At 39.4% G+C, this 27,838-nt stretch overlaps 1 protein-coding gene across 15 annotated transcripts in view; it reads right to left on the bottom strand.

Annotated features, from left to right (window-relative positions):
- Positions 1-27,838, bottom strand: part of LOC133446745 (LIM and calponin homology domains-containing protein 1-like) — a 113,578-nt gene that overhangs the window by 24,066 nt on the left and 61,674 nt on the right. For 10 of the 15 annotated variants that reach the window (XM_061724763.1, XM_061724771.1, XM_061724767.1 and 7 more), the window contains exons 5-9: positions 27,101-27,131; positions 22,808-22,918; positions 21,455-21,653; positions 13,610-13,892; positions 7,668-7,937 (exon numbers count right to left, since the gene is read on the bottom strand). In XM_061724763.1, coding sequence (XP_061580747.1) covers positions 7,668-7,937; positions 13,610-13,892; positions 21,455-21,653; positions 22,808-22,918; positions 27,101-27,131 — 894 coding nt within the window. Of the gene's footprint in view, positions 1-7,667; positions 7,938-13,609; positions 13,893-21,454; positions 21,654-22,807; positions 22,919-26,353; positions 26,622-27,100; positions 27,132-27,838 lie in introns of those variants that run through there. The other 5 variants (XM_061724775.1, XM_061724776.1, XM_061724766.1 and 2 more) reach the window with 4 other exon arrangements.

The raw sequence follows: 27,838 nt of genomic DNA, 5'->3' as shown, positions 1-27,838 counted from the left end.
GATAATTTGTAACAAATGGAGTTTTATATCAGCCCTGAGTGGCTGTATTTTTCCACTTATATATTCATTAAAGCAAATGACACCCAATAAATTAAATGAAGAAAACAAGAGGGTACACTCCAGTCTGAAGTGTGGTTTTATGGCTGAATTACACCCCAAAAGGTTACAATTTCACAATCCCAGTTTTCCCTCAGGGTTATTAGATCTTGTTTTATTTTTACCCAGATAATAGTTCACTTCCGCAGAAATACCTTATCCTTGGAGTAGGGCTGGGCGGTATGGACTAAAAAATGTATCATGATAATTTCTGGCATTTATCCCGATAACGATAAAAATGACGATTAAAAAAATACCAATTCAACTCCACCTTTGTAACTATAAATCTATCTCGCTCTCAGATCCACCATGTTTGTTACACAAAAACGTCATCAACAGGATTTTATCCTGTTTTTTTTCTCTTTCTTTCTTTCTTTCTTTCTTTCTTTCTTTCTTTCTTTCTTTCTTTCTTTCTTTCTTTCTTTCTTTCTTTCTTTCTTTCTTTCTTTCTTTCTTTCTTTCTTTCTTTCTTTCTTTCTTTCTTTCTTTCTTTCTTTCTTTCTTTCTTTCTTTCCATCCTTCTGATTTAACGCAGAACCATAAATCAGCTTTACACAAAAACGTCATCAAGGGGAATTTATCGTTTTTACTGCGAGATGTCAAATTCTTACCGTGGGGAATGTTTTTGACGGTATATCGTGAACGGTAAAATATCGCCCATTCCTACCTTGGAGTAATTCTAAACACAACAGGGTTGTCAGTGTGCAAAACTAAGCAACACATTATTTTCACTTTGGTCTGGTGTTAAACAGAATTCAACCTGCCATCACTTTTTTAGAAGGACTGTGTAACATTTGACTGAGTGTATGATGTGAGAAGGTAAATGAAGAAATCTCTGATGTATCCATCCATATTTTATACCTGCTTCATACTTAAATCAAACCTGACACCAAAGAGAACATCATAAGCAGCCAGTTTCCTGTTGCGTGCATTTTCTGGACTTTTACTACCGTTTGAAGAACACTTGAAGAACACAACATGAAAATATGGTACAGTTTACAGCAGGAGCGTGAATAAAAACAGCTTTTTCACGTTTCACGAAGAAACCCAAACCTAGGGATGGATGGATGACTGAATAACAGCAACTGTGCTGGCTTTGTTTTGTGGCGCTAAGCGAAGCTGGCGATGCTGCTGAGCATTTGAGAGAAAGGATAACTTACTGTGGATCATCTGACACACTGCCTGTGTGGCTGAATATACAGGAGGCAGAGAGGACGGAGAGAAAACACAATAATAAATGAACACCACACTCTGACAGAAGAAACTCGTCATCCCATCATGCAAATATCTAAATACTGTAACAGAAATACCTCAGAGTGAGATGGGAATATCTGATGTCATGATCACAGCTGACAGTTTGGGAAAAATTTAACTCCAGAAATAAATCTTTTTTTGTGAAGTATGCCGATGGTTTTTGTTTATATAAACAGCTGTTCTTGACAAGTTCTTTGACAGATGATGTATCTCAGCCAGCCACAAGGGGGCAGTCTTATCCAAAAATCAGCTAACTTCAATGCAAAGCACAGCTTGCAAAAAAAAGAAAAGAAAAAAAAGCGTTTGGCCTTACATTGCAACTAAAAGAAGAACATAGTTAACCAAATGAAAGTACATAAAACATGCATCTTTGATTAGTGCAAGAAGAGCATCAAAGATATAGTAAACTCATATGGCGACCACTTTTAAGTTTGACTTTAACCACAAAGGTCTCCTCACAGCTTTTCTTCCCTCCCCCTCTGTAATCTTGGACGGGTGTGAAAGAAAGTGTGGCCTGAGGTTTCTGTCCCACAAGAGAAGAAAGCACACTACACCAAGAGAAGACTTCATATCAAAAACATCTAATTTTCTACGAATGTCTGTTTACCACATGGTAAGCTGCAGTAAAACATTTATATAACATATGGTTTTGATATGAAGAGATATGCCTGAGAAACACTTGAAATCTAATGTTATTTCAGTATTTCACTGGGCCAAAACCAGGTCACATCCAGTTCAGCTTCCACTGGAGTGATGCTTTAGTGGAGTCTCTTAAAGAAATAAAATGCAACGTTCTCAAATGCTTTTTACATTTTTTACATCAGCAGAAGAAAGCAAGGAAACGCAAATATGATCTAAACCATTTCCAAAGCATTGTGCGTTCAACATGCAGTATTTTAAGATGGATCTCATAATTAGCATCTATGTTGTAAATGACTGATGGACTGATGTGAAAAAGAAAGTACACCCTCTTTAGATGCTACAGATTTATATAGCTGATTAAAAAAAGATCTGGTCATTACCCGTTCTTAGGAATGAAAAACACCTTGTGTATATTACACAGTAACATTATTTATCAAAAGCAAAAGGACAAAAATGCAAAAGCAGTGAGTGAAAAGCTGCTATTAATCTACATATTTTCTGTCCACCATGACGTTGTTTAGTTTCGTGGGCATTTGTTCATGCAACACCCCCCAGCCACTCTGTAGTGCATTTAGTCAAAGTTGTTGTGTTGCATGGCTCCGTTTCCTCCAAGCTTTAGCTGTCCCACATACGGCCTCACACTTGACTCCAGAATACTTTGGTATACAGAGTTTGTGGTCCACTCGAGGACTAAAATCCCAAATTATCTTTACTGCACCACCATCCTGGACAGCTCTTTTACGATTTTTGTGTGTTTGGTTTTCAGCAAAATACAGGGCTCTGCATCTCTGCTCTTGCTCACGCAATCTTTCTCACTATAGAAAGATGGATTCAAATTCATTTGGACTATCAAAAGTGACCAGCAACAGCAATTGTTTCCTCCCTGAACTTAACTAGCAGAGGCTGACTGTTTCTTTTTTTTTTTCTTCTCCTTTAGATGATATTGCTAGAGGATATTCTAATAAAGCCAACTTTTACACCAGATACGCCTCTTTTTTTCTAATTTTTCCCCTTTGGAGAAGTCAGAGTGGGTCAAACACTACACTGATTAAATATTAAAGGTTTAAGAAAGAATAATAACTTATTTGACAATTTTCACCCGTTTCAAGTAAACTCTCACCCGAAACAAGTAGAAAAATCTGCCAGTGGGACCACATCTATCTTCTCATTACAAGCAAAAAAATCTTGTTCCACTGGCAGATTTTTCCACCCACTCCAAGTGAAAATCCACCTAAAACAAGTGAAAATTGTTGTTTTGATTTTTTTTTTTTTTTTTTTGTGAGCACTAAGAATTTACAGGATGCATGGTACATGTCAGAAAAACAAGATTAAACTCACAAATTCAGTTCATTGAACATACAAAACTGAACTAACTAAATATTCTACAGTACACCTCCTGATAGTTTGCATCGACTGTTTCTTACTCTCAATCAAACGAAGCAGCCACGGAGCAACACACTGCTTTTGCATTTTGGTTTCAAACCTCCAATAGGAAGATGGGTGTATTTTGTTTTTCAGGCGAGTGCACACTTCATCCGAACAGAAGAAGTGCAGACTCAGCTCAAGGACACATGCTGACAGAATATTCAGTCGTCCTCCAAAACAGAAGATTCCTGACTTTAGAGATGAATAATCAAGTTCAAGCTCAAAGTAACTTTTATTAAGTGTGCTACAACTGCAGGACAGAGCTCACGTTGCTGGAGGACCGCCGTCCAGCCGGGGTTTCTCCTGTTTACGGTCATGTCTTTCGCTCAGTGCTCTTCCCTTCTTCCCGCCTGTATCAGTGGCTTCTGTTGAAGAGGTTGCCATGGCGCTAGCTGCAGGAAGGAAGTCGGAGGGAGTCGGAGTGCTTTTGGGTGAGGTCAGGATTTGACGGGCCTCTTTATCAGAGCCTTGTGCACCTGCAACTCCCGCATCCTCTCGCTCCACTGCAGTTGGATGTTTCCCAACTGTGTCGACAGCGAACGCTGCTTGAGTCACCGGCTGGTGGGAGAGTTCTTCTGAGCGAGAACGAGCTGGAGAACTGCAGAAAGCAGAGCAAACTAAGCCGTTTTCCTGCCTGATTATCACTCTATAAAAATCAGACAGCTTCCCTCTGGAGGAGCCTGAGTGTGGAGGGTCTTGAGGAAGTAAATCTAAGGAAACATTGCATACTAACAGATCTTTTTCAGAGCTGTCGGGGCATGCAAACAAATTGGGGTCACAAAGTCAATCTGAAAGCCACTGTACGCTCTCTTCTTTGCCACCCGTGATGGACAGCTACATTAGGGGAGGCTTTTTATTGGACTGTAAACATCCAGAATGCTCAGTAGGGAGGCAGAGACTGGCCAGGCAGCGGTCCAGCCTGGTCAGGGTCAGGGGAGGAAGCAGACTTAATTTCCTTACATCCTGAGGGTGGGTCACATGTTCGTGCTCTCTGAGTGTGTTTTGATTGTGTGTGGACACAGAACTGTGTTCATGGGTCTGTACTGAAAAGTGTGCACATGTTTTCTCCAGGACTTTGAAGGTAGTTCTCAAGGAAATCTCAAGTTTAATACAAAGTACAATTACCAGGTTGAAGGTTTTTGATTTGCTTGGAATTTGCTTGTTACATTTCTGTAAATGTATTTTATCATTTCAAAGTAAGTCTTCAAATATTTTATATGAAGCTGAATCTCTGATTGATTTCATCAATACCAATTAAGTGCAACATTTCATGGAGAACAGCTAATAAACACCAGCATATAGCAAAAGTTATTTCTTGTTGTTGAGCATTTCAATTAAAAGGATGAGTATGTCACAAGAACAAAAGCTCTTATTAAAACGATACAATGTACAGGACTGTCTCAGAAAATTAGAATATTGTGATAAAGTTCTTTATTTTCTGTAATGCAATTAAAAAAACAAAAATGTCATACATTCGGGATTCATTACAAATCAACTGAAATATTGCGAGCCTTTTATTATTTTAATATTGCTGATTATGGCTTACAGTTTAAGATTAAGATTCCCAGAATTCCCAGGCTGTAAGCCATGATCAGCAATATTAAAATAATAAAAGGTTTGCAATATTTCAGTTGATTTGTAATGAATCCAGAATGTATGACATTTTTGCATTACAGAAAAAATAAAGGACTTTATCACAATATTCTAATTTTCTGAGACAGTCCTGTACTGTTATAACGTGCCTTTAATCAACACAAAACAGTTTAGAAAAAAAAATGCAACCAGTAAGATCCTTTTTTTCTGAGTACAGATGCAGACAAGTCAGACTTCCTCAGGATTCTTTTCACGTTCGAGAAAAATGCTGACGGCATAACATCTGAGCCAAAAAAATAATAACATAAAATTGGAAAGTGGGGGTGTGACACACCAACAACACAAAGTGAAGAAAACACCAACATTTCTTGGAAACAACACCGGATAAGCCTGAATTGGGAAATAACACGAGTGCTTGTAGACAATCTTCAAGAAAGAAATACAGCCAAACTGTGCGGACTATAAAATATGCTCATAATGCTCACCTAGCTGCACTTGAGACCACATATATAATCTGTGGCCTCCTGGGAACAGATCTGGTCCCATTCAGGAGAAACTTCCACACGTTCACAACTGTAAGTCCCAACCACGTTTGAGTTAGCACACAGCCTCTTGCTAACGTATTGTTTTGTTGGAGAAAAGGGACAGTGGAAATTCTGATCTGATAATAACGGTGCCAAAGTGTTTAATGACGGGACTGAAATACCAGCTGTCAAAATTGGAACTATTTTCTAGCAAAGAAAAACAAAAATCTGTCAGCAGTTAAATCTGTGGATTACCTTGATAAATCAACTTTATGTTTGGATTGATGTGCTGCCGTCGCCAAGAATATCAGGTGCGTTTATCTGTTTTGACCAGCATGAATAAAATGTAGCTCTGGAAAATTAGCGTACCAGTGGCAGGTAAAACAAACGCAGCAAAAAAACCCAACAAAAACAATCCCACCTGACCTGCATAAAACACACTTTAACCAAACAATGTTTGAGCTGATCTGAAATAATAATCTGCACTGGAGACTCAACTCAGCGTTAAATTTAATTACTAGACTAAAGACTGGCTGAAGGAATAAAAACAATAGAACAAAGCAAAGGAAGCTGCACTTGAAGCCGAAGATAGTGTGTTGTATTTAATTATTGTCGTGTAAAAACATCCTTAAACATTTACTCTTAAATACAAACTAAAGTTGCTTGAATTGACATCCCTTTAGTACCAGGGCCATTCACTTTGTATAACGTTTTATGAAATAGGTCTGGTACCATCCTATTCAGGGCCATTTCCACTGGCACAGAAAGTACAGAACCAATGGCAGCTTCATGCAATGACTAATAATGCAGAAAGGTTCAAGAACCTCAATTCAAAACAACCAAGATGGCTGCAGGATGGCTAACAATACTTTTGAGAAACAAATTTGAACTTGAAAATTGACGATAGTCATTCACTAGTTTCCTGCTCCACTGCAAATCAAAGTCGAATCCAGAAAAACTCAACTAACTCTTTGTTTTAAGGGGCAAATACCTGAAATCTACAGTATTTAGACCAGTAGCCGACACCAAGAGGTTCTTTCTTAATCTGAAAATATCAGTCATTTGAAGGCATATCAGAGTATTTTAAGGAAGTGCTAAGCAGCACTTTGCAATCTCACATTCCTACTATTGTAAAAAACAACATGAGGTCGTCTTTAGCGACATCCGTGCATCACATTATGGCACATCAGCAAAGACAAACAAAGGTTATGAGATGAAGATGGGCTGCAGAGTTATGTGGAAATCGTGGCAGGAACCGCTATGAGACCCAGGAAAGTAATGATGTAAGAGGCAAGGAAGAGCAAAGGAAAGCTATACATACAATGTTGTACAAGCTCCTGAACCTCCACACCTACAGGGGGAACCTGCAAGCTAAAAATAGCTCATTTGTGCTGTTTTAGCACTCGTGCCAAAAGTTCACTCTGGAGTGACAAAGACTTGCGCCGTCTCTCAAGGTTTTTATGTTTTTAGTGGAGTTTGTTTTTGTATCAGGATGCTCACCAAGATACATTTTATGATCACATCAGAAAAGTCCATAAAAGTTTTAGGTTTACATACTATCTAAACTCAATAGTGGAGAAAAGATAATTAAAAAATGTACAATTTCTACTTAAAACATGGGGAAATAGTATACACTGCAAAAACTCAAAATCTTAAGAATATTTGTCTTATTTCTAGTTAAAATGTCTCATTTTTAGTCAAATAATCTCATTACACTTAAAACAAGACTCATCACTGGAAAAAAAAACAACAATTTACACCTGTTTCAAGTAGATTTTACTTAAAATAAGTAGAAAAATCTGCCAGTGGAACAAGATTTTTTTGCTTGTAATGAGAAGATAAATCTTGTCCCACTGGCAGATTTTTCTACTTATTTCAAGTGAAAAATTACTTGAAACAGGTGAAAATTGTCAAATAAGTTATTTTTCTGGTAATCATTCTTGTTTTAAGTGTAATGATCTTTTTTGACTAAAAATGAGACATTTTAACTAGAAATAAGACAAATATTCCTGGTAAGATTTTGAGTTTTTGCAGTGTAGTTCATTTTAAAGAGCTATGTACATAAACCAATCAGGCTTATCATAAAAAGGGAACTGGGCTGAAGAGTTAAGCAATAGAGAGAAAAATAAAGACCTTTGATCTGAGGTGACCATCAGACGCGCTACGGTCTCCCCCGCGGGACGTACGAGGGGGTGGAGGAGACTAACGGGCAGAGGCTCACTTCTCCTCCGCACACCCACAGCATGGATCTCAGTGCAGGATATGGATGCAGTGAGCCTCCCTTCCTTTTGAGCCTCGTCCTCCAGAATCTGTATAGGAGGATTGAGGGGTGGGCTGGAGGACGGACCGTTGTCCTCTCCAGGTGGGACCACTAAGCTAGGGACCGCACTGGGACTGATACATCTGCCATCCACACATCCCACGCACACACACAAGGAAGGAAGACGTGATCACGTTGGAACAAAATCATTGACACAAGGAGGATGACATCATGATGGTCAGGTGACGGAAGGACACAGATGTAGTGGAAGTCGGTTCAAACAAAAGAGGAAGTGAAGGGAGTCAAGGAAACACCACGATAAGAGATGAAGGATGGAAATGGAGAGAGAAAAAATGAAAATGACCAATGAAAAATGACTTAAGGCAAAGTTTTGATGTAACATATGAACAGATTTGGGGATATTTATGTGATAACACCAAAACAATGAAAGATACAAAAAGGCAGTGATTGCACCCAACCATATTAAAGTTAGATTTGGGGGTTTTAATTAGATATCTGCCATCACCTGCTGCTGCCTAAAGCTGGGCATACACTGTGCGATATTTTAAATCGTTTGATTCAGCCCCATCCCACACTGCAAGACTAGATCGCGGAGTTCAAAAGTTCACAGCCCACGATTTATGTTCTCACACTGTACGACCGGATGCTCGGATGCGACCCGTCTGCTCACACTGTACGTTCATAATCCTCCCGTCGGACTTCTGTTACTGGAACTCGAGGCCGGTTTTGGGGCAGCCCACCCAAACGTGCGTCCTGCCCACCCGATCAAAGGTTATGGGGATCCTTTATTTTTTAATAATTTAATTTTTTTATATATATATAAAAAAAAAACCCAAAATATCTGTACTGTTTCTGATTGGGTGGGCACTGCGCATCATTTTTAGACAACAATGAACGCAAACCGCAAAAAGTCTCGGCGGAGGCAAAATGAACACTTCTTTGGGTTCAGAACAGCGCACAGCGCACACAAAAGGCTGATTTATCGCTCTGCGTTACACCAACGCAGAGCCTACGGCGTAGGGTACGCGGCGATGCGCACCGTACGCGGGAAATGCAGTCTTTTTTTCTGCTATTAAAACATGATTTTTAATGTGAATTTGCAACACTTAAACTACAAATAGTTTTTGATGTGACATCAGAGATTGCGCATGCTCTCTGCGAAAGGATGAAGCAAATCGGGTCGCAGCTGCTTCAACTGTGCGATTCCTTCACGAGGAGTGACCAGGATTTCAAACACGCATGATTTTCTTGCGACCTCACGATCTGTGATCGGGAGCTCGTCGTGAGGTGATAATCTCTCGTCGTGAGGTGTTAATCTCTCGTCGTTACCCCACGTACACTGCACGAGGCACGAGCAACGATTGGGTCAAAATCCATCCCGATCCAAAAAATAGTCGCACGACTGGAAAATCGTCTCATAACGAGCCGATAATCGCACAGTGTATGCCCGGCATAACACAACTAAAATGATATTGTTAGCCTCTAAGCATAATTGCCCAAGTCATATTTGAACGTGAATGACTTGGGCAGTTATGCTATGAGGATAACAATATAATCTAAACTGAAAACATCAGAAATCAGAAAGTAATAAAGTAAATCCCAATAAACTCAAACACAACTGTAGCAGTAAACATGTTAATTAGGCGGGTGCAGATATGAAAAAAAAGCACCTTACCCCCAAAAAATTGCAACAAAAGGTTTTTCAACAGTTTTCTGTAGCATTAGGTGTCCTTAATAACATACTAAAAGTCTGCCAAAGTCTGACCACTAGAAAGGTGTCATTTTCAAGATGGCGTCCCAGATGGTCAAAATCACCCTAAAATGTGTATAGCTCCTTTATTATATACCCTAGACAAGTAATTTTGGTGTCTTATCCGATGTTTATTAGGCCTGGGAATCCACTGGTCTTGTCCAAACTGCAAAGATACACTTACATAATTATGAAATCCAATATTTTGTATTTGCCCTATTGGTGGACCATGTCCACACCCATCATGTCCGAGTACAACGATGCCATGCAGGAATTCAATGTGCTGACCTACACGACCAGTGAGCAACACAAGGAATCGACAGAGGCAAGGATCAAACGAAATCACGCTGACCTGGAGAGAATGAAGGAAAAACTTTCCTTTTGCAAACCATTCTCTCAAGAACCAGCTTTGAGAAACATTGTTACCGGTGTTGTCGCCAAACCTGATGTCAATGTTCATGAGTTTGAGTCTGTTGGGAATGAGATCATTGGGAAAATGGTTGGGAAACCAGTTTTTGGAATCTCATTCAAACGCAATGACAGGGCAAAAACTCTTGCAGATGATTGCAGCATCAAAATCACCCAAGACCGAACCATTGATCCTGCTCTGTTGTTCCAACGTTTTCTGATGATGTCAAAAACAGGACAACTTTCACTTGAAGATGTCATGGGCTATGAGCTCAGTCCTTTCCCTGCAGCACTGTTCGAAGCCAAAGAAATCTTCCGTAAAGCCGACAAGCCCCAACTGGCACAGGCTGTCGCTGAATTTACAGGCAAGAAGTCAAAGAAAAGTGTCCTGGATTCTATCCCACCAACTGAACAGTATGTCCTTGATGGTGGCTCCCTGATTCATCGCTTGCCATGGAAGAGGGGTGACAGTTATGGTGCCATTGCACAGTCATATGCAGACTTTACGATAAAGCATTATGGTAAAGCAACTGTTGTCTTTGATGGTTATAGTGAAGGTCCTTCTATCAAAGACAATACACTTCAGCGGCGCGGGCAACATGCACACCCGGTTATTAGCTTGGATGCAAATACTGAGTTTGTGGGAAGAAAGGATGACTTCCTATCCAGATCCAGTAACAAACAAGGGCTTATTCTTCTTGTCACTGAGGAACTGCAGAAGAAGGGCTGTACTGTCATCAATGCACCAGGGGATGCAGATGTGGACATTGTCAAGGCTGCAGTCCAAGCGTCACAACATCAGCCCACAACCTTGATAGGGGAAGATACAGATTTACTTGTTCTTCTTCTCTACTATGGTGAGACGAGCAATAGAGGCCTTTATTTTCGTTCAGATAAGTCAAAAGTACCCAAGGTGTATGACGTCAGCGAGATGCAAAAGGTCCTGGGTAAAGACTTGTGTTGTCAGTTGATGTTTGTTCATGCCTTCACAGGCTGTGATACAACATCACGCATTTTTGGTGTTGGGAAGAAAACTGCTTTCCAGAAACTTGTGAATGGGGAAACGACCATCCAGGCATGTGCGAATGGATTTGCACTACCAAAGCAAGCAAAAGCTGCCATAGAGGACCTTGGGAGCAAGGCGATGGCAGTCATGTTTGGCGGCAAGAATACCGATGCACTTGCATCTTTGCGCTACAATCTTCTCAGCAAGAAAATTGTGTCTGCGAAGGCATTTGTTACCCCAGAACATCTCCCTCCTACAGAGTCCTCAACGAAATATCATTGCCAAAGAGTTTATTACCAGATCATGGTGTGGACTGAAATGGATATTGATATGAATCCTGTTGATTGGGGATGGAAATTGGAGGACAATCGTTTTCTGCCAGTTATGACAAAAAAAGCTGCTGCCCCAGAGAGCCTCTTGCAGATGGTCCATGTAATTGCACAACTGCTTGCCGTACACAAGGTTGTAGTTGTAGAAGATATGGACTGCCCTGCATGCCTGCCTGTGGATCATGCCGAGTGGAAAATTGTGAGAATCCACATAATCAAGCATTATGGGAGGAAGAGTGTGATGATGACTAATTGTTACTCCGGAGTGGAAAAAAGGAAATGAAAAAATATAAGTAAGACGGTAAAAAAATCACAAAAAACACAAAAAAAAAACAAAAGAAAAAAAAACACAAACAAACTAAAAAAGAAAAAAAAAAACACAAAAAAACTAAAAAAATAAATAAAAATAAAATAAAAAAGGGGCTAGCGGTACTGAGCCTTCACGTGGCAGCCCTGTTTAGACTAATTTCACAGTACCACGTAGTAATAATTGATTTATTCCTCATTAGTAAAAAATTAATCTCCAGAAATCATCAGAATGTGAATTGAGAGAAACCTCATTTCCCCATGCATTGTGACATCTTTTTTTATGGCATGTGGAAAAAGGAGATTATGTTTGAAATGTTTTTCTTTGTTTTTTTTCATGTCTATGTACTGCATATTTCATTACATATTCGCTTATAGTCAATTGTTTTTATACATAATTGTACTTCGATCACTTCACTATGATTTGTATTGACTTATTTTAATTCTAGATAATCAAATCATGGGGTTAGACACCAAGATTGCTTGTCTAGGATGAATAATGAGGGAATAATGGTATTTTTAGAGACTGGCGGCGGCCATTTTGAAAATCGGACCTTTCTAGTGGTCAGACTTTGGCAGACTTTTGATATGTTATTAAGTACACCTGATACTACAATAAACCATTGAGAAACCTTTTGTTGCAATTTTTTTGGGGTCAAACCATAACTGCACCCGCCTAAATACAAAAAGGTAACAAGAGAACATGAAGGAATCCACTGAGCCAGTAGAAGTTTGAAACCTGTGAAGCTCTTGTGTGTGTTGACATGGCCAGCCGACATCTGGCAAAACGCCGTTCAGTTGTTGTAACGCGTTACGATGTAAGGTTTTGATATAAAAACGTCTTGTCGATTTTCTGGGAAAAAAAAACTTCCTTCTGCCAACTAAAATCATTTCTCAGCCTCAGGGAGGAAACTAAAAAATTAACCATTTCAGAGCTTAGGCCTTCTGCTTTTACTCCAAGTTAGGTTTTTTATTTTTAATTATAACATTTTGTCTGCGAAATGTCGCTCCAGCCTTGAAAGGTACCGGTAAAAGCACAAGTATATTAAATTCAATCACAAGGGAATGAAGGGCTGCTACATTTCAGACTACTCAGCGTAGTTTAGACCTCTGCTTTGGCGGGAGCAAGTGAATATACACATCTGGGCTCCATCAGCCACTCCCATCTGTACGGTACCAGACGCACTAAAATAACCAGCAGCTGAAAGGTTTCACTGCAGACTTTGACGTGCATGACACCTTTTTCAAGGGTAAAAAAAAAATAAAACACAAAAGAAGTATAGTACTGAAAAACATGCAAGACATGGTTTTTCAGTTTTTATTTTACATCGCTGATTTTTATCCACTCTATATTAATGGTATATGTATTTTAAATCAATCCATCTACACTGATTCTTTTTTAATTGATTAATATATGACATTTACACTAAAAAGCATGGCAGGGCTTCCTTTGGACAATAGACATATATAGTTGTTGGAGTGGATCTATGGAAGGGGTTGGGTGATGGGTTGAACAATGTACAAATATAAATCAATTTAAAAAAAACGGTACAAAAAGGAAATTCTGGGAAGTTATTTGATTGAGGAGGAGTTATGTTAAGGAAAGATTGTGTTTATTAGCTGGTTAGGTGCAAAGGCACAACCAATGGGAAAATTTGTAGCCTAATAGTGTAAATTAGCAGCAATTTATTATTAATATTTAATTTATAATAGAGGTAACAAAGGGGCAGGGTTAAATAAGTTTTACTTTTACCTGCTCCTTTTTCGGACACTGTTTTTTTTTTTTTCCCTGTTTGTTTTACGTTTTTGTTGCTTTTTTTCTGTATGTTTTGAATTAGTTTTAAAATTTTATATTTTATGTGTTTGAAATAAACAATTCAATCAATCAATATAAACTGTTTATTACAATGGTAATATTGTTGATATATTTAAAGAAGTTAACTAATATAAAGGTTTTCAACTATACTTTTACCGCCATTTTTCCGTCACACTCACCTACAAGGTCTGTCGCCCCCTACAGGCGACGTGGCGGTACTCCAGCTCTTGCCTCCAGCTTCCTCTTTGTCGTTCTTTTTCTTGCGCAGCGGCGTTGGCACGTATCCACTCTGGTTGCTCTTGTTGGGCAGGTACTGGTTGAAGGGCAGAGCGGTTCGAGGCTCGCTGACCGACGTCCGCCGCGCCAGCATGTCATCCTTATGCACGTCTGGAATCTTCCTGTGAAGCGGGCCGTCTGACTCCGAGTCACTGCCACGGCCTAATGCGGGGAAGAAAGGTGGGACTGAAAAATGTTCCTGGTGTCAGTGGACCACTTTTATTATTCAAAGTTCATCAATTGATCCTAAACAGGCTGCAGCTCATCAAACAAAACACTTTCATTCTAGATCAGGGGTCGGCAACCCGCGGCTCCAGAGCCGCATGCAGCTCTTTAGCGCCGCCCTAGTGGCTCCCTGGAGCTTTTTCAAAAATGTTTGACCTGTTTTTCCTTTTTTTCTTCTTTTTTTCTCTTTTTTCTTCTTCTTTTTTTCCTTTTTTGTCTCTTTTTTTCTTCCTTTTTCCTTTCCTTTTTAATCTTGACATTTCGACTTTTTTCTCGACATTTCGACTTTTTTCTCGACATTTCGACTTTTTTCTCAACATTGACCTTTTTATCTAAATTTTGACTTTTTTCTCGATATTTCAACTTTTCTCTCAACATTTCGACTTTTTTTCTCAAGATTGTACTTCAACATTAATCGTGACATTTCGACTTTTTTCTCGAAATTTTGCACTTTAAATTCTTCCTCGAGTTATAACTAATATAGAAACATGCAGCATGTGTTGTCTTCATTCTAAGGCTTATACAAAATGTTTCATTTTTTGCGGCTCCAGACATATGTTTTTTGTGTTTTTGGTCCAATATGGCTCTTTCAACATTTTGGGTTGCCGACCCCTGTTCTAGATACTCAAGTCTACATCAGTAATCACAGCGGCTGCTTGTTTTGGCCAGGGACACTCTTGAAAAAGCTTAAAATCTGGCCAGGAACCTTTAAAGTAAGAAACTCCCAAGTCGGGAATTTGTTTTCAGATATATTTGGAGGGAAAATGGGAGGATGATGACAAATTAAGGTTCAAAATAAGATCAAAGTGGACCTGATCGATTGAAGAGTCTCCTGAACAATATCTGAGACTTAGAAACAGCATTTCTCCTTCAGCAGTTAGATCAGATGGGCTCCACACTGTTATTATATGCACTGAATTCCAGCTGCAGATCATAAATTAGACCCAACCGAGTGGATGGGCCGTGTTTGAGAAACAAAGCAGGCGCCATAAATCATCTGAGTTTGCATTGTGCAGCCCGTGCCGACTGAAGTTTAGCCTGGAGTGAGGAAGAATTTAGTCAGGATGCCACTGTGTCTGTCTGCATCACATGTTAATAACATTAAATAGCGTTTGAACGCTGGTGTCAACACCTGGGTTCTCAGAAGTGCATTGCTCAAGGACTTTCCCCGCCCGGCAAGATAAATTCCTCAGCGGCGGCTCATTGAAACTGTCAGATGTTTACAATTCCTGTGATATATTCCTAGCATACCAGCCAGTTCCACCTTCATTTAGTCTTTTTTTGGGGGGGAGATCCTTCACTTGCTAGATTTAAAATGTCCAAACAGAAGGAAATGAATACTGCTTAGCTCTGCTTATCCCAAGGTCTCCCAAAAATTCCTCTCCAAGATGTTCGGTGCATGTGCTACCGTCCCCTCTCCTCCACCGCTTCTGTACTTGCTCTGACTCATGCATCAATGTACACATTTTCCTAGTATAAACTCACATTTCTGACCAGATCTGAGCTATAAAATCTTTCATTAGCTTTACAGCGGATACATGCGGCAGCAGGAATGTCTGATGGTGGAAACAAACGTCACATTTTAAACTTGTGATAAGCTCACTTTATAGCAATATCTGTTAAAAGACAGATTGTGGTCCAAAAAAAGAGAAAAAGCCCTGAGGAATCTGCACTTCCAACAATGATTGGTTCAATTATGACTCTTAACCCATCAATTGGAAACATAAAAGGCTCTGTGATCCGAGTTGATCCGGCTGTAAGAAGCAACATATGGCACGATCATTCATTTTATCGAGTGTCAGTGCTATACTGCACCAGGCTTTTAGAAAAACATGCTTGCATCAGTATTCATCGGCACGTTCTCATAGTACAGGAAAAGCAGTAGAGATGGATTCAGGATGTTTTATGACACCGAAATACTGCAACAGAATCAAGTGAGAGTGACAGCAATGTCTTTTAAATTTATAAAAGCATTAACATGACATAGATAATGCCCATCTCATATTATGACTTGATCGTTATTTATATAGCAGCAAAATGTCCAATGTGCACTATCTTTCCCTATTATACATGATGTACTGTCCTGAAGTCTCCAAAGAGCTGAGTTATGATTTTGAATGCTGACCTGAATGTTAAAATGTCGTGTCCTTATTTGAAGTGTATGGTAATGTCCGGCTCAGTAATTCTCAAACAAATGCATATCAACAGGTAAAGATGGTAGACTGTAATTACAGGGCACATCATAAAAAGAGTAATCCTATCCGACTTCATGAGCGCTTCATCTCCTGAGGTGATTTCCTTGGATCAATAAACAAAGAGAGAAGTCCAGCTGCTTTCCATTTAAATGGTTTTAGGACTAAATATACAGTATGTGCTTGGTCCTTCCCCTGAAAACAACCCGCAGTAGTGTGCAAAACCCTTAGAAATGAATAAAGACTTTGGGTGTCTAAGACTCTTATTTTAGGAAATATATACAGATTTATCAGTTGGCCAAAAACTGACCTTTTTTGCTTTTTATTAAAGAAAATAAATCTCTTACAATTCCCAGGACTTTGTCTCTAAAAGCAAAAGTCAGTATCACTCAGGACCAAGTCCAGATTAAACTTTTTTTCTAAGACCGTAGCATTAACATTAATTAGGAATCTAACTCGTCCAGTTTAAAGAGAACCAGGTTCCTGTGCTTCCTGCTTGTCTCTTCAAGAGACTGGAAATACGTACGGATGTCATTAAATCTTTGATTAAAAAACACACGCAAAAAAAAAAGGTCCTTAAGACTTCTGCAGTGTTGCATTAAAAAAAAACAACCACAAATCGAAGAAAAGTGGTGCTTTTTCAATAATGTTCTACTTCTTTGAAAAGAACATCAACAACAAGACTTTTGAACATGTATACCACAATCGTTCTTGACTGGTTCCCAGATGTTGCTTTTGGCTAGAAAATGTGATAATATGCAAGTTCAGTAAAGAATAAAATAAACCATTTGAGGAAGTAGGAGTGAGGCTGGTTTTCAGCATCCCTGTAAGTATATAAAAATTGTGGATAGCCAATCAAAATCAACCAACGTTGATGCCGTATAGATGCTATGGACTGCTATGAGCTGTTTATGAAGGAAATAACTTGCAAACAGCTGCAGTAGTGCTACCAGCTACTCTTCAAAGATCTCTCCCCTGACAGCTTGTTTTCTCCTTCTTTGGTTTTCCCAGCAGACTACAAGCCGACAACAGCGCGCTAGGCTACTCTGTAACACCAGGACGCGTGAAAACAGGTAACTGATCTACAAGTCAAACCTGAATTGTGGACTTGAGCTGCGTTTTCTACAAAACCCTGAAAAACCACCTCAATAACATTCTTTAATTATTTTTTCAAAAAGCCTTTGACTTGCTCTGGGTGTTGCCCCGCAAAACTACAAAAGGAAGAAAGGACTTTTAGTGGCTCATTTATAAAATGTGTATCCTTTTACAGTACGGACCCAAACACAAAAGTTTTGCCGATATTAAATTTCTATCAGAGAATGAACCTGAACTGTTGAAAGAAAGAGCTTTGTCTGAAGGTCACAGTAGAAACCCTGGCACTTTATATGCATGTCAGAAGTTCCTATGTACACTATTCCTATGTGCAACTTTTTACTCCTGATCATATTGATATAGCAACACATTGGAGTCATTAAACTTTGAACGCACCTCCAAAACTAAGTCTTTAAAAAAAGCTGACTTCCAAAAACAGTGTGTGGTTGTTTGTCTATATGTTAGTTAGTTAGTTAATCTTTATTTCGGTCAATCACAAGCATAAAAATCAACAAGCAAGATAACTAGGCCTGTGTTGAAAAAATCGATTTTCCGATTCTAAATCGATTCTCATATTAATTCCTAAAAATCGATTATGTCTAAAGATCGATTTTTTTTTAATTATTATTTTTTTTTTCACCATTTTTGCGAGGTGAACTTTAATCCCAGTAGTCGGACACACAGTTTGTCAAGACACTTCTGAAAAATGCCAGGTGCTTCATGGCAATATGTGTGTGTGGTGACAGAATAAATTAGATAAGCTAAAATGATTTGTTTACTGCATGAACTGTTGCAATTTCTTTCTTTTTTGAACTTTAAATGGATATTGAAAGGCCTGTTTGAGTTATTTATTTCTTAGTTATTTCACAATAATTATTGTGAAATTATTATTTCACTAGTTATTTTACAGTCACATAATTCAGGCAACAGCTCAAAAAACATTTTAAATAACACTAAGTCAAATCAATATCGAATCGGATCGAATCGAATCATGATAATCGATTCTGAATATTAAGAATCGGAATCGGAAACCCAGCCCTAAAGATAACAAACATCCACAGGTTTTTCCCTGGTCAACATTGTGATTATTTTGACCGAAAAAGTCTGGGCTTGAAGCATAAAGCTTATCTTGCCCACCACCTATGTGGCCCTGTGAAGGACCTGTTCATGGTGCGGCCCTGCCTTTATCCTGAAGGCTAGCTGGGACAGACTCCAGAAGATCCCTGGGATCCTGCATGGGGATGAGCGGGGATAGATCATGGATGGATGTGTGCTGCAGTGAGCACGGTCTCTGCCTTCCTCCGTTAAGCTACTGGAAGCCCATCATTTCATCACATCTCCCCCATCCGGTATCAGCTCCACTGGCTCCCAGTCTGCCAAAGAACTAATTACAAACTCTTCCTGTTCACCTTCAAGGTCATGCCTTACCTCGCCCCACCTTATCTGTCTGAGCTCCCTCAGATCATCCTCCTGCTTCCACCTCCCCGTCCCCTCTGCCCGCCTCAGGACCACGGGGAGCAGAGCTTTCAGCCGCTCTGCTCCCAAACTCTTTACCACCTGACATCTGAAATACTGACTCTCTTTCCATCTTTAAATCCTGACTGGAGACCCAGCTGTTTAAGATTGCCTACTCATTCACTCACTCACTCAGTCCAATTACACTGTCCTCCTTACAGGACTGTCTCAGAAAATTGGAATATTGTGATAAAGTTCTTTATTTTCTGTAATGCAATTAAAAAAACTGAAATGTCATACATTCTGGATTCATTACAAATCAACTGAAATATTGCAAGACTTTTATTATTTTAATATTGCTGATTATGGCTTACATCTTCAGATTAAGATTCCCAGAATATTCTCATTTTTTGAGATATTTGAGTTTTCTTAAGCTGTAAGCCATGATCAGCCATATTAAAATAATAAAAGGCTTGCAATATTTCAGTTGATTTATAATGAATCCAGAATGTATGACATTTTTGTTTTTTTGTAATTGCATTACAGAAAAATCACAATATTCTAATTTTCTGAGACAGTCCTGTACTTTTACTATGCTGATTTTATCCATTGTTGTTGTTTTATCCGTCTGTTGTAAAGTTTCAAGAAAGGCGCGTATAAATAAAATGTATTATCTATTATTATTATTAGATAACTTCCTAAACGTATCAGTCACATTACCAACCAGACACAAAGAAAACTGGAGGATTTTTCATTTCTAATGCATCTGAGAGGGGAGGGTTAGCCTCTCTGGGGATGGATGTGGCCCGGGTTGATCTGTGTTTAGAGTCTACATCTCCACATCTGCATATGCTAATTTAGCTTTTATGACCGAAACATACATTTATAAAAACACAGAAATGCAGAAGATCCTGGGATGTCTGCTCTTCATAACTTTTATGTACTGATTTATTTCAGGACCTCCTAAAAAGACAGATGGATAGCCTGGACACTGTGTTTATTACACTTTACATTTATCTTGAACCGTTGACAGTCACGGAAAACATAAACAAAAAGAGCTATAATTGAATTAAAAGAGTCACTCTTTGAGGATGTGTGTGGTTTTATTCAGTTCCCCCCCTCAGCCAACTTCTCCAACTTGCCCTATTGTTTTTAGTCAGTTTAGTAATCGCTTTGAATTCTTAAACTTTGGATCAGTTGTAATTTAAGCAGCTTGACAGTGTGACTAATCAGATGTGCGTTAAATGTACTGGATAGAGTGGATAATAATTGTGCAGTAAAAGCTGGGGGGTTTAATGTGCTACGCTGAAGCACCTTTGCATTCTGGTCCATCTAGGAAACTAAACAGAAGCAAGCTGCATCTCTCATCGCTGTGAGGGATTTCCTTTTGCAATTTTTGCTGCAAAAAAAAAAAGAGTAATGGCTCTCATTAAGTGATGTTTTGGAAACCAAATCCTTCCAACTGCAGATTTCCTTTAAAAACCACTTCTCTGCAACAATGACAATGGAGATGTGAAGCAATTTCCCCTTTATTTTTAAGGAACTAAAGCCAATTAAGTCCTGGCAAAGTTTTGAAGAACAGCTTTGATTTCAGCAAGTTTCCTCTGCACTTCCCTAAAAACAAAAACATGGACAGGATGCTTAGCCTCTCTCTGTATTTTCCCACATTGAGCTCGGCAAAGAAAATTACACTGTGACGACTGCTGTAGTCTTTTATGAGCTGTTGTTAAAGTTTAAAAGAGCTAAATTAAGTTACGGTGTAGTCATTAACAGCTTTTATTAGGAGCATATGGTCACTTTTGGCATTATAAAATCACTAAAGATGCATTTTTTTTAACTCAATTTTTAATTTGAGCACAAAACTTTAAAAAGTCTCAAGGCTGGAACTGTAGTTTGTGTTTATTACCCTGCAGCTGTAGTGGAAACAGCTCTTTCTGAAATGACATAGTGACTATTTAAAAAGACATGAACTGTAAACTATGGGTGATCATTTTAACCGCAGAAGACTGCACATGTATGTTTAACTCCAGAGGTGTCAAGTAACAAAGTACAAATACTTTGTTACCTTACTTAAGTAGAAATTTTGGTTATCTATACTTCACTGGAGTAATTATTTTTCAGACGACTTTTTACTTTTAGTCCTTACATTTTCACGCAATTATCTGTACTTTTTACTCCTTACATTTTAAAAACAGCCTCGTTACTCTATTTCATTTCGGCCTTTAATAAAAACTATCCAGTTAAATTGCTCCATCCGGATAGAGTGAATTTGGTTGTGGTTGTTTCAGATGTTCTTGTCCAGTTTTGTTCTTACATCCGTTCCCTCAGATTCCTGCAACTAAACTTGGATGTACATTCCAATAAAGGTTAGGATAAATGATAACATGCCTCTGAAGTTTGACTTTTTGCACCATTACGATACTTATAGGCAACTAGTCATCATATCTCCTGCTCTCTGAAACACATGTTAATGCTCAATAGTACACATATATGGTTCTTTAATATATTTGCATTATACTAAGATGCATTCATTTTCAATGGCTTTTGTCCTTACTGGCTTTTTTCCCCCTTACATTACTTTTACTTTTATACTTTAAGTAGTTTTGAAACCAGTACTTTTATACTTTTACTTGAGTAAAAAACTTGAGTTGATACTTCAACAGGAGTATTTTTAAACTCTAGTATTTATACTTCTACCTGAGTAATGAATGTGAATACTTTTGACACCTCTGTTTAACTCTAACACGACAAGTGATAAGTGCAAAAAAAAGGAGCATTTCCTACCATCACTGCTGCCGCGGGTGACCAGGACGTCTGGCGACGGGGTCTGTCGTGAGCGAGAGCCGAAGGAGTCCAGGCTGTCGAATGAATCCTCGCGTCCGTGGCGTGGCGGAGAGAGAGAGTCGCTGCGCTCAGAGTCCCAGCAGTCGATGTAACCGCTGTCCCGGATGCTGCGCTGAGGGCTTTCTGCCTCCTCTGCCTCCTGAGGACATTCAGCAGCCACTTATTAACAATGCATATACTCTGCATAGCCCTTGCCTTTGAAATCATATGCTTATGTTTCAAAATACCGTCTCACTCAACCCTGCAGGCCACCTGCATCTATTTAGCAAATAACCATTTTGGAATGTTTTTATTTTCCGCTCCGTCGCTCTTCACCTTGGCGACCTTCCCTTTCTCCGTCGACGCTCCAAATGTGTCGGTGCGACTAATGGAAGGTGGAGAAGGACCTTTCCTGTCTCCCAAAAGGCTTCCTCTTCCTGACCTCCAAACCCTCTCTAATGCTACTCAAAGCCTTGTGAAAGGATTTGCGTTTGCAAGTGGGCTCCACTGCCATCTTTCTCAGCGTGGGAATGGTTTCTGACTATGACATTTGCCTGTTTTGCTGCAGCAATGAAATAGCATTGCAAGTTAAAAGCGCTTTGGTCAATTTCTACCTGGATTTAACTCATATATTCTTTTGTAAGGCCAGCTGTTTTTTTTTTTTCGCTTCATAAATCTCATTTTATCGTTAAACTGTTTAATTCATGGAAATGTGTACTCATGGAAATGTATCTTTGTTTTGTTCATCTGCAATGTGTGAACATCTGGGGAAGTCATTTCTCTCTTTTATAGAACGGTGACGGGATGTCACATCGTGGAATATATTACACCAGGGTGACTTCATGGCTATGAAAGACTGTCAGAGAGAGCGCGTGTCACAGAAGTTCAAACCTTTCTCTGTTCTATTGGTCAGCAGAGGGATATAAAACACGTTGAGATTTGCAGTAGCACCCAGTTTATAAAAGGTCAAGACCGGATCTGGGGCGGACGGTGTTATCTTTTCTCTGAGATCATTTCTGAGAAATCACAAGACTCTTCAACACAAACCGTCACTGCGTCTGATAGTAAGTGATCAAACAGAGACCGCGTGCCTTGCTCCGAGTCAGATTGGCAGGACATTTAGTTACGGCAGAGATAAAATATGCACTCTTCTGCCTAGAAGAAAAACGTAGTCTCCCTGGTACTTATATAGCGTAACGACTGAAAGACGTAGTATAAGATAAAAAACAACAACACGGATGACGATGTTGTCACAATAAATGAGAATTTTCAAGTCATTTTACCCATAAATGCCATTAAATACGGTTTTCAGACCTTTCGCATCTGTGACAACAGGCCCTCAAACTCTTTCAGGTCCAGCGTGGGCCCGTTGTACGAGGTGCAGCTGTTGGCGGCACGACCAAGCCAGTAGATGGTGATCAAAACCTGTTGGCACACAAATAAAATTTAAATAAAAAAGCTGAAAAAAAAAAAAATCAACTTGAACTGTTGAACCTCAAACATTTTAATGTTAAAAAAAGCTTATTTAATTTTCAGAGGAAGATGTAATTTGCTAAACGATCTTACTTTCAGTCTTATGAATGAATGAATGAAGTTTATTCAGTCATGACAACACAAAACATTGTGCACAGCATTACCATTTCATACAAAACCAAAAATGTGTTGAACAATGACTGAAAAGGCATAGGCTGAAGCAAACTGCTTATAAAAGCCTATCCTATAGTACCAACTTTCTGTTTGTGGCTACTGACCTCCAGAAAACCAAAAAGAGAATAGAAAAGCAAAGAAACAACCGAAAAGCAAAGAAACGACAGAAAAGCAAAGAAACATTTACAGATGGTCAATTGCACTTATAAGCTTCAAAAATAGCTTTACAAACCATTTTCTTAAAAACCAAAAGAGAATGACATGTTTTTAAATTCATGTTGGCATCATTCCAGAATTTAACTCCAGTAATGGAGACACATCTCCTTTTCATACCTTTTTTAGCTTTTTGTACAGTGAAATTGCAGACACCTCTAAGATTATAGGGAGTTTCCTGAATTTAAAAGAACCTCTGTATTGAGTCTGGGAGCATTTTTGATTTTGCTCTGAACATAACTTGCATGATTTTATAATAAAACAAATCAAAAAATTTAATAACATGAGAATTTAGAAAAAGTGGATCTGTGTGAGCGTAGTAATCAGCCTTATTGATGATACGTATGGCTCGTTTTGAAGTTTTATTATTGAATTTAAGGTGGTTTTAAAGGTGGATCCCCACAATTCCACACAGTAAGATAAATAGGGAACAATCAATGAGTAATAGATCAAATGCAAGGCCTTGGAATTCAGTACATTTCTGGATTTATCCAGAAATGTACTGGATAATGTACTTTTAAAATCAACAATTTTTTTTTTTTTTAAAAAGGTAGGTTAAGGGATTTCTCAAACACTTTTTGTACCCTGAAGACTTCTTGTCATATTCAGTGAATATTTCTATATAACAAGTTTCATACAGAGCCCAGGCTGCATGAACTGGAAACAAAGTGGGGGGCGCAATCACTCACAGGGTTTCTTGGCACTTAGAGGTGTCCTGGGCAAACACACACACATCAAAACCAAGCCATTGTTTGGACCCTGAAACTTGGTGCGTGCACTCTCTCAGCAAGAAGCATATATCAGCATTTCAATGTTCACTGAGTTTTCCATCTGCTCGTTAGCCGCCTCAGCCCCCTGGTGCATGAAGCAGCTCCAGCTCATCTCTCTCAAACGCAGGAACATCACTGTTTCAACCCGCCGATGCTTCTGTTGTGTAGCACTGATGTCTGTAACCTACTTCCCCGAGTTCAACTGCAGAACCAAGCCTCGGAGAATCAGAGGAAGTTCTGTTGGCTAATAGAGAAGAAAAGAATAGAAACTAGCAGAATATGCGGAGTGACTGTGCGACGGGGAGATCACGCAGGGCAGTAACTCTGGCACCGTTGGCGCTGTGCTGCCAGCTATATTTGCAGTGTCCATGTCAACCAGCACTCCGCAGGGATCGCTTTGATAAGAGAGCTCAGCGTGGCTTAATGTGTTTATTTCAGTCAAACAACCGCTGCCACTCAAATACACTTTAAGGACAAGCGAGAGGACAGATCTACTGATCAGAGGAAGCATAAAACCCAACTAGTTACTTGCTGTGAACTGTATTTGAACCCTACAAGAAAATGAAGGCTTATTTTTTGAGAAGCAGAAGTAGACAGCAGCTGTGGACATACAGGTGCTCTGATAAAATGAACAGATAGCTTTGGGTATATAGGGTAGATAGCCAGGGGTTGCCACCTGTCCCTTGAAATACGTAATTGTTACGTAATTGGGAATTAAAAGTTGCGTTCCGTATTGAATCAATACGGACACATATTATGCTCTTATTTATTGATGTCATAATATACAGGTGAAGGTCGGAAAATTTGAATCTATTGCAAAACTTTATTCGTAGTAAATTCAACTTAAGGTGAAACAAATGTATTATTTCCCACTACATTCAAAGTGAGATATTTTAAGCCTTTATTTGTTATAGTTTTAGTGATTATGGCTCATAGTTTATGAAAACCCCAAATAAAAAATCTCCAAAAATTAGATTTTATGAAATCAATAAACAATTCAATCGTCAAAATTATAACAAATAAATGTTTAACATATCTTTCTTTGCATGTAATGAGACTATGCAATATATTAGTTTCACCTTTTCAGTTGAAGTATTGAAATAAATTAACTTTTACACTATATACACCATATATTACACCATACTTTTACACAAACATAGCATAGGAGGCTATTTCAGTTGCTAGTATGGTTGGCTGTCTGTACAGTCATGCAAGTTCAATGCTATTAAAGCACTTTAAACTTGAAATCAAAGCATTTTGTTTTTTTCGCATAAAATATATATATTTCTATGCATTTTAGAAGTTTTGGGGATGTCCCTTTTTTTGGCGCCTGCGCTGCTGAAATCGTGCCCTGATTTCTATTTCTGAAAGGTGGCAACCCTAGCTTTGGGAGCCATGTTTTGATGAATCCACGTATAAGATGCTTACACCTTATACCCTGCATGAAAACCTGGGAAAGCCCGATTCTAAGCATTGTGGAGAACTCTGAGAGGAACATCTGACACTTCCCCCCCCGGCCAGTGTAACGGCACATCCATGCGTACTATCACCAGAAGTGGGTCAGCCCCAGATGAGTTTTACTAGCTAACTATTGATCTTCAAACAAGTCCATATTGATCTGAACTAGTCAATGGCAATAACAACACATCCTAGATTTGATGCCAGCGGGACTTGTGCATGCAAACCCAAACCAAGCAGGGGGTGACCACATCAAATGGACACTAGGGACATGAGCGCTTGGATGTGGTAGTTCAAATCAAACCCCGTTCGGAGTTCTTGAGTGATAGGAATGTAAACATCAGCCTGACAGAGGCGTGATACGCTGTGTCATGCTTGCTTTGCCTCATCAGTTTCAGTTGCTCTCTGCTGTGACACAAGACCTGTTTCCATGGAAAATCAACAATCGAGTGTTTGTCTCCCATGCAAACATACTTAAGTCATGCACAAACTAGTGCACAACACACCCCTACAAAATGCATGTGTGATGCCGGCCCCTGTGAACATGCATAAGGTAATCCACAAACACAACGTAGTACATATGCTCAAAAAAGGTAAACATGTACAAGCAAACGTTCTTGTTCACACCTTCAGCTGCTACACCGAAATGCCATGACTCCAGCAAAAAATCATCCATCCACACATTTCCTTTTCACTGTAAAATCACAGATGTTTGCTAAACAACAGCTCAATCACCACATCAGCAAAATTCCCCTCGATGCAGGTTCTTCACCTCTCAATATTTGATGTGTTGCAGAGGCAGCTGCTATCAAGTCCTAGTCCTCAGATCTCAATCTGCAGGGCAGAATCACAGTGTACCAACAATGTCACTGCAGCAGGTCCCGGCTTAAGTGTTTGCGGGTTGGAAATCTTGCGAGCCATTTGCAGTCGCCGTAAATGCCGACTAATGAAGCTGAGAGTCCCCTCTGTTTGGTCAGCTAAATGGGCTAGCTCGGTCGGCCGGCCGGCTCTGCAGCTCCACACATCGACTGGTTCTCACGCCGGCATCGCAGAGTGAGTGGAAGTGAGACAGAAAGGAGAGAGTGGAAGTGGCTCTGACTGCAGAGTGGGCAGGGCTTGCATTAAGTGTGCTACTGCTTAAAGAAGCATTATTAGTAAAACAGCAATAGATGTTGAGGCGAGTTTGAGAGGGGGAAAAGAAAATGCATAAATAATGCCGTAAAATAAATAAACACAAGACTGCTGACAGTCGCGAGAATGAAATATCCAAGAATAGCTCCATTAGAAAAAAGAAGTATCCATCACACATACAGTATATCCATCCATCCATCCATCCATCCATCCATCCATATACATTTTATAGAATAGAAAAAATAAAATAAGACAGATGAAGGAAAAAGCACAGATAGTGACACATGAACACAAAAATGTCACAGCTGGCCATGAGAACAGTTTCCATTCAAACATGCAATTAAAACACAAAGAAATTATCCCACTGTAATTCAGCAGCAACACTTACATTCTTGAGCCTTCGACTGCAGTCACTTCCCCTGGAGAACGAGACAAAGAAAAGGCGGAGAGAGAGATGAGCCACTGGAATTGCTATAAAAGCAGACAACTTTAGGACACATCATCTCCCACACAGGCATGCAAAATAGCAGCAGAAAACACAACTCACTGAAAATACAGAGCACTTCAAGTGACTTGCAGCCCACTCAGACAGAACAGGCTCTGTACTTGCATCTCTGTCTGCAGTTGGTTTTCATAGGAGGTTTTTTATTTAATAGTTTCATCTGGAATAAAAGCTGAATCACAGAAGATATAGAAAGCCCCCTTCTCTATAGTTACGAGTATTCATCATTCAAACGATGATCCTTTTTCAAGAAAGACGCGGAGGAGATGTCATCGTGGTAGCCGAGTGGTACGACTGCCAACTGTTCTCCCAGAGGTGCAGACGCACCGCAGCGGCGGCCACTCGCCGCCACAGATGTTACCAAAATGAGAAGATGGGGAAGCTCGCGGTTTACCACATGAAGCTATAAACGGGAAACTTTTAAGCATTTGTAAAACTGATCAACACCCTCTTCTGTAGTACAAACAAAACCTTCTCAGATTAGGACAAAAACAAAACAACAACACTAAAGTAGAGACATATGTGAAGCACAGCAACACAGAAGCTCATGAATTCATCCCGTTCGTCCTTGGGAAAGTGCATACCTGACTGCTATGGAAAATAACAGATGTAACCTTGAGCCAT

Source organism: Cololabis saira, chromosome 7 (assembly GCF_033807715.1).
Source record: "Cololabis saira isolate AMF1-May2022 chromosome 7, fColSai1.1, whole genome shotgun sequence".
In the NCBI taxonomy this organism is placed as follows: Eukaryota; Metazoa; Chordata; class Actinopteri; order Beloniformes; family Belonidae; genus Cololabis; species Cololabis saira.
Note: the sequence above shows the minus strand (reverse complement) of the source record. Positions and strands in the feature narration are given on the sequence as shown.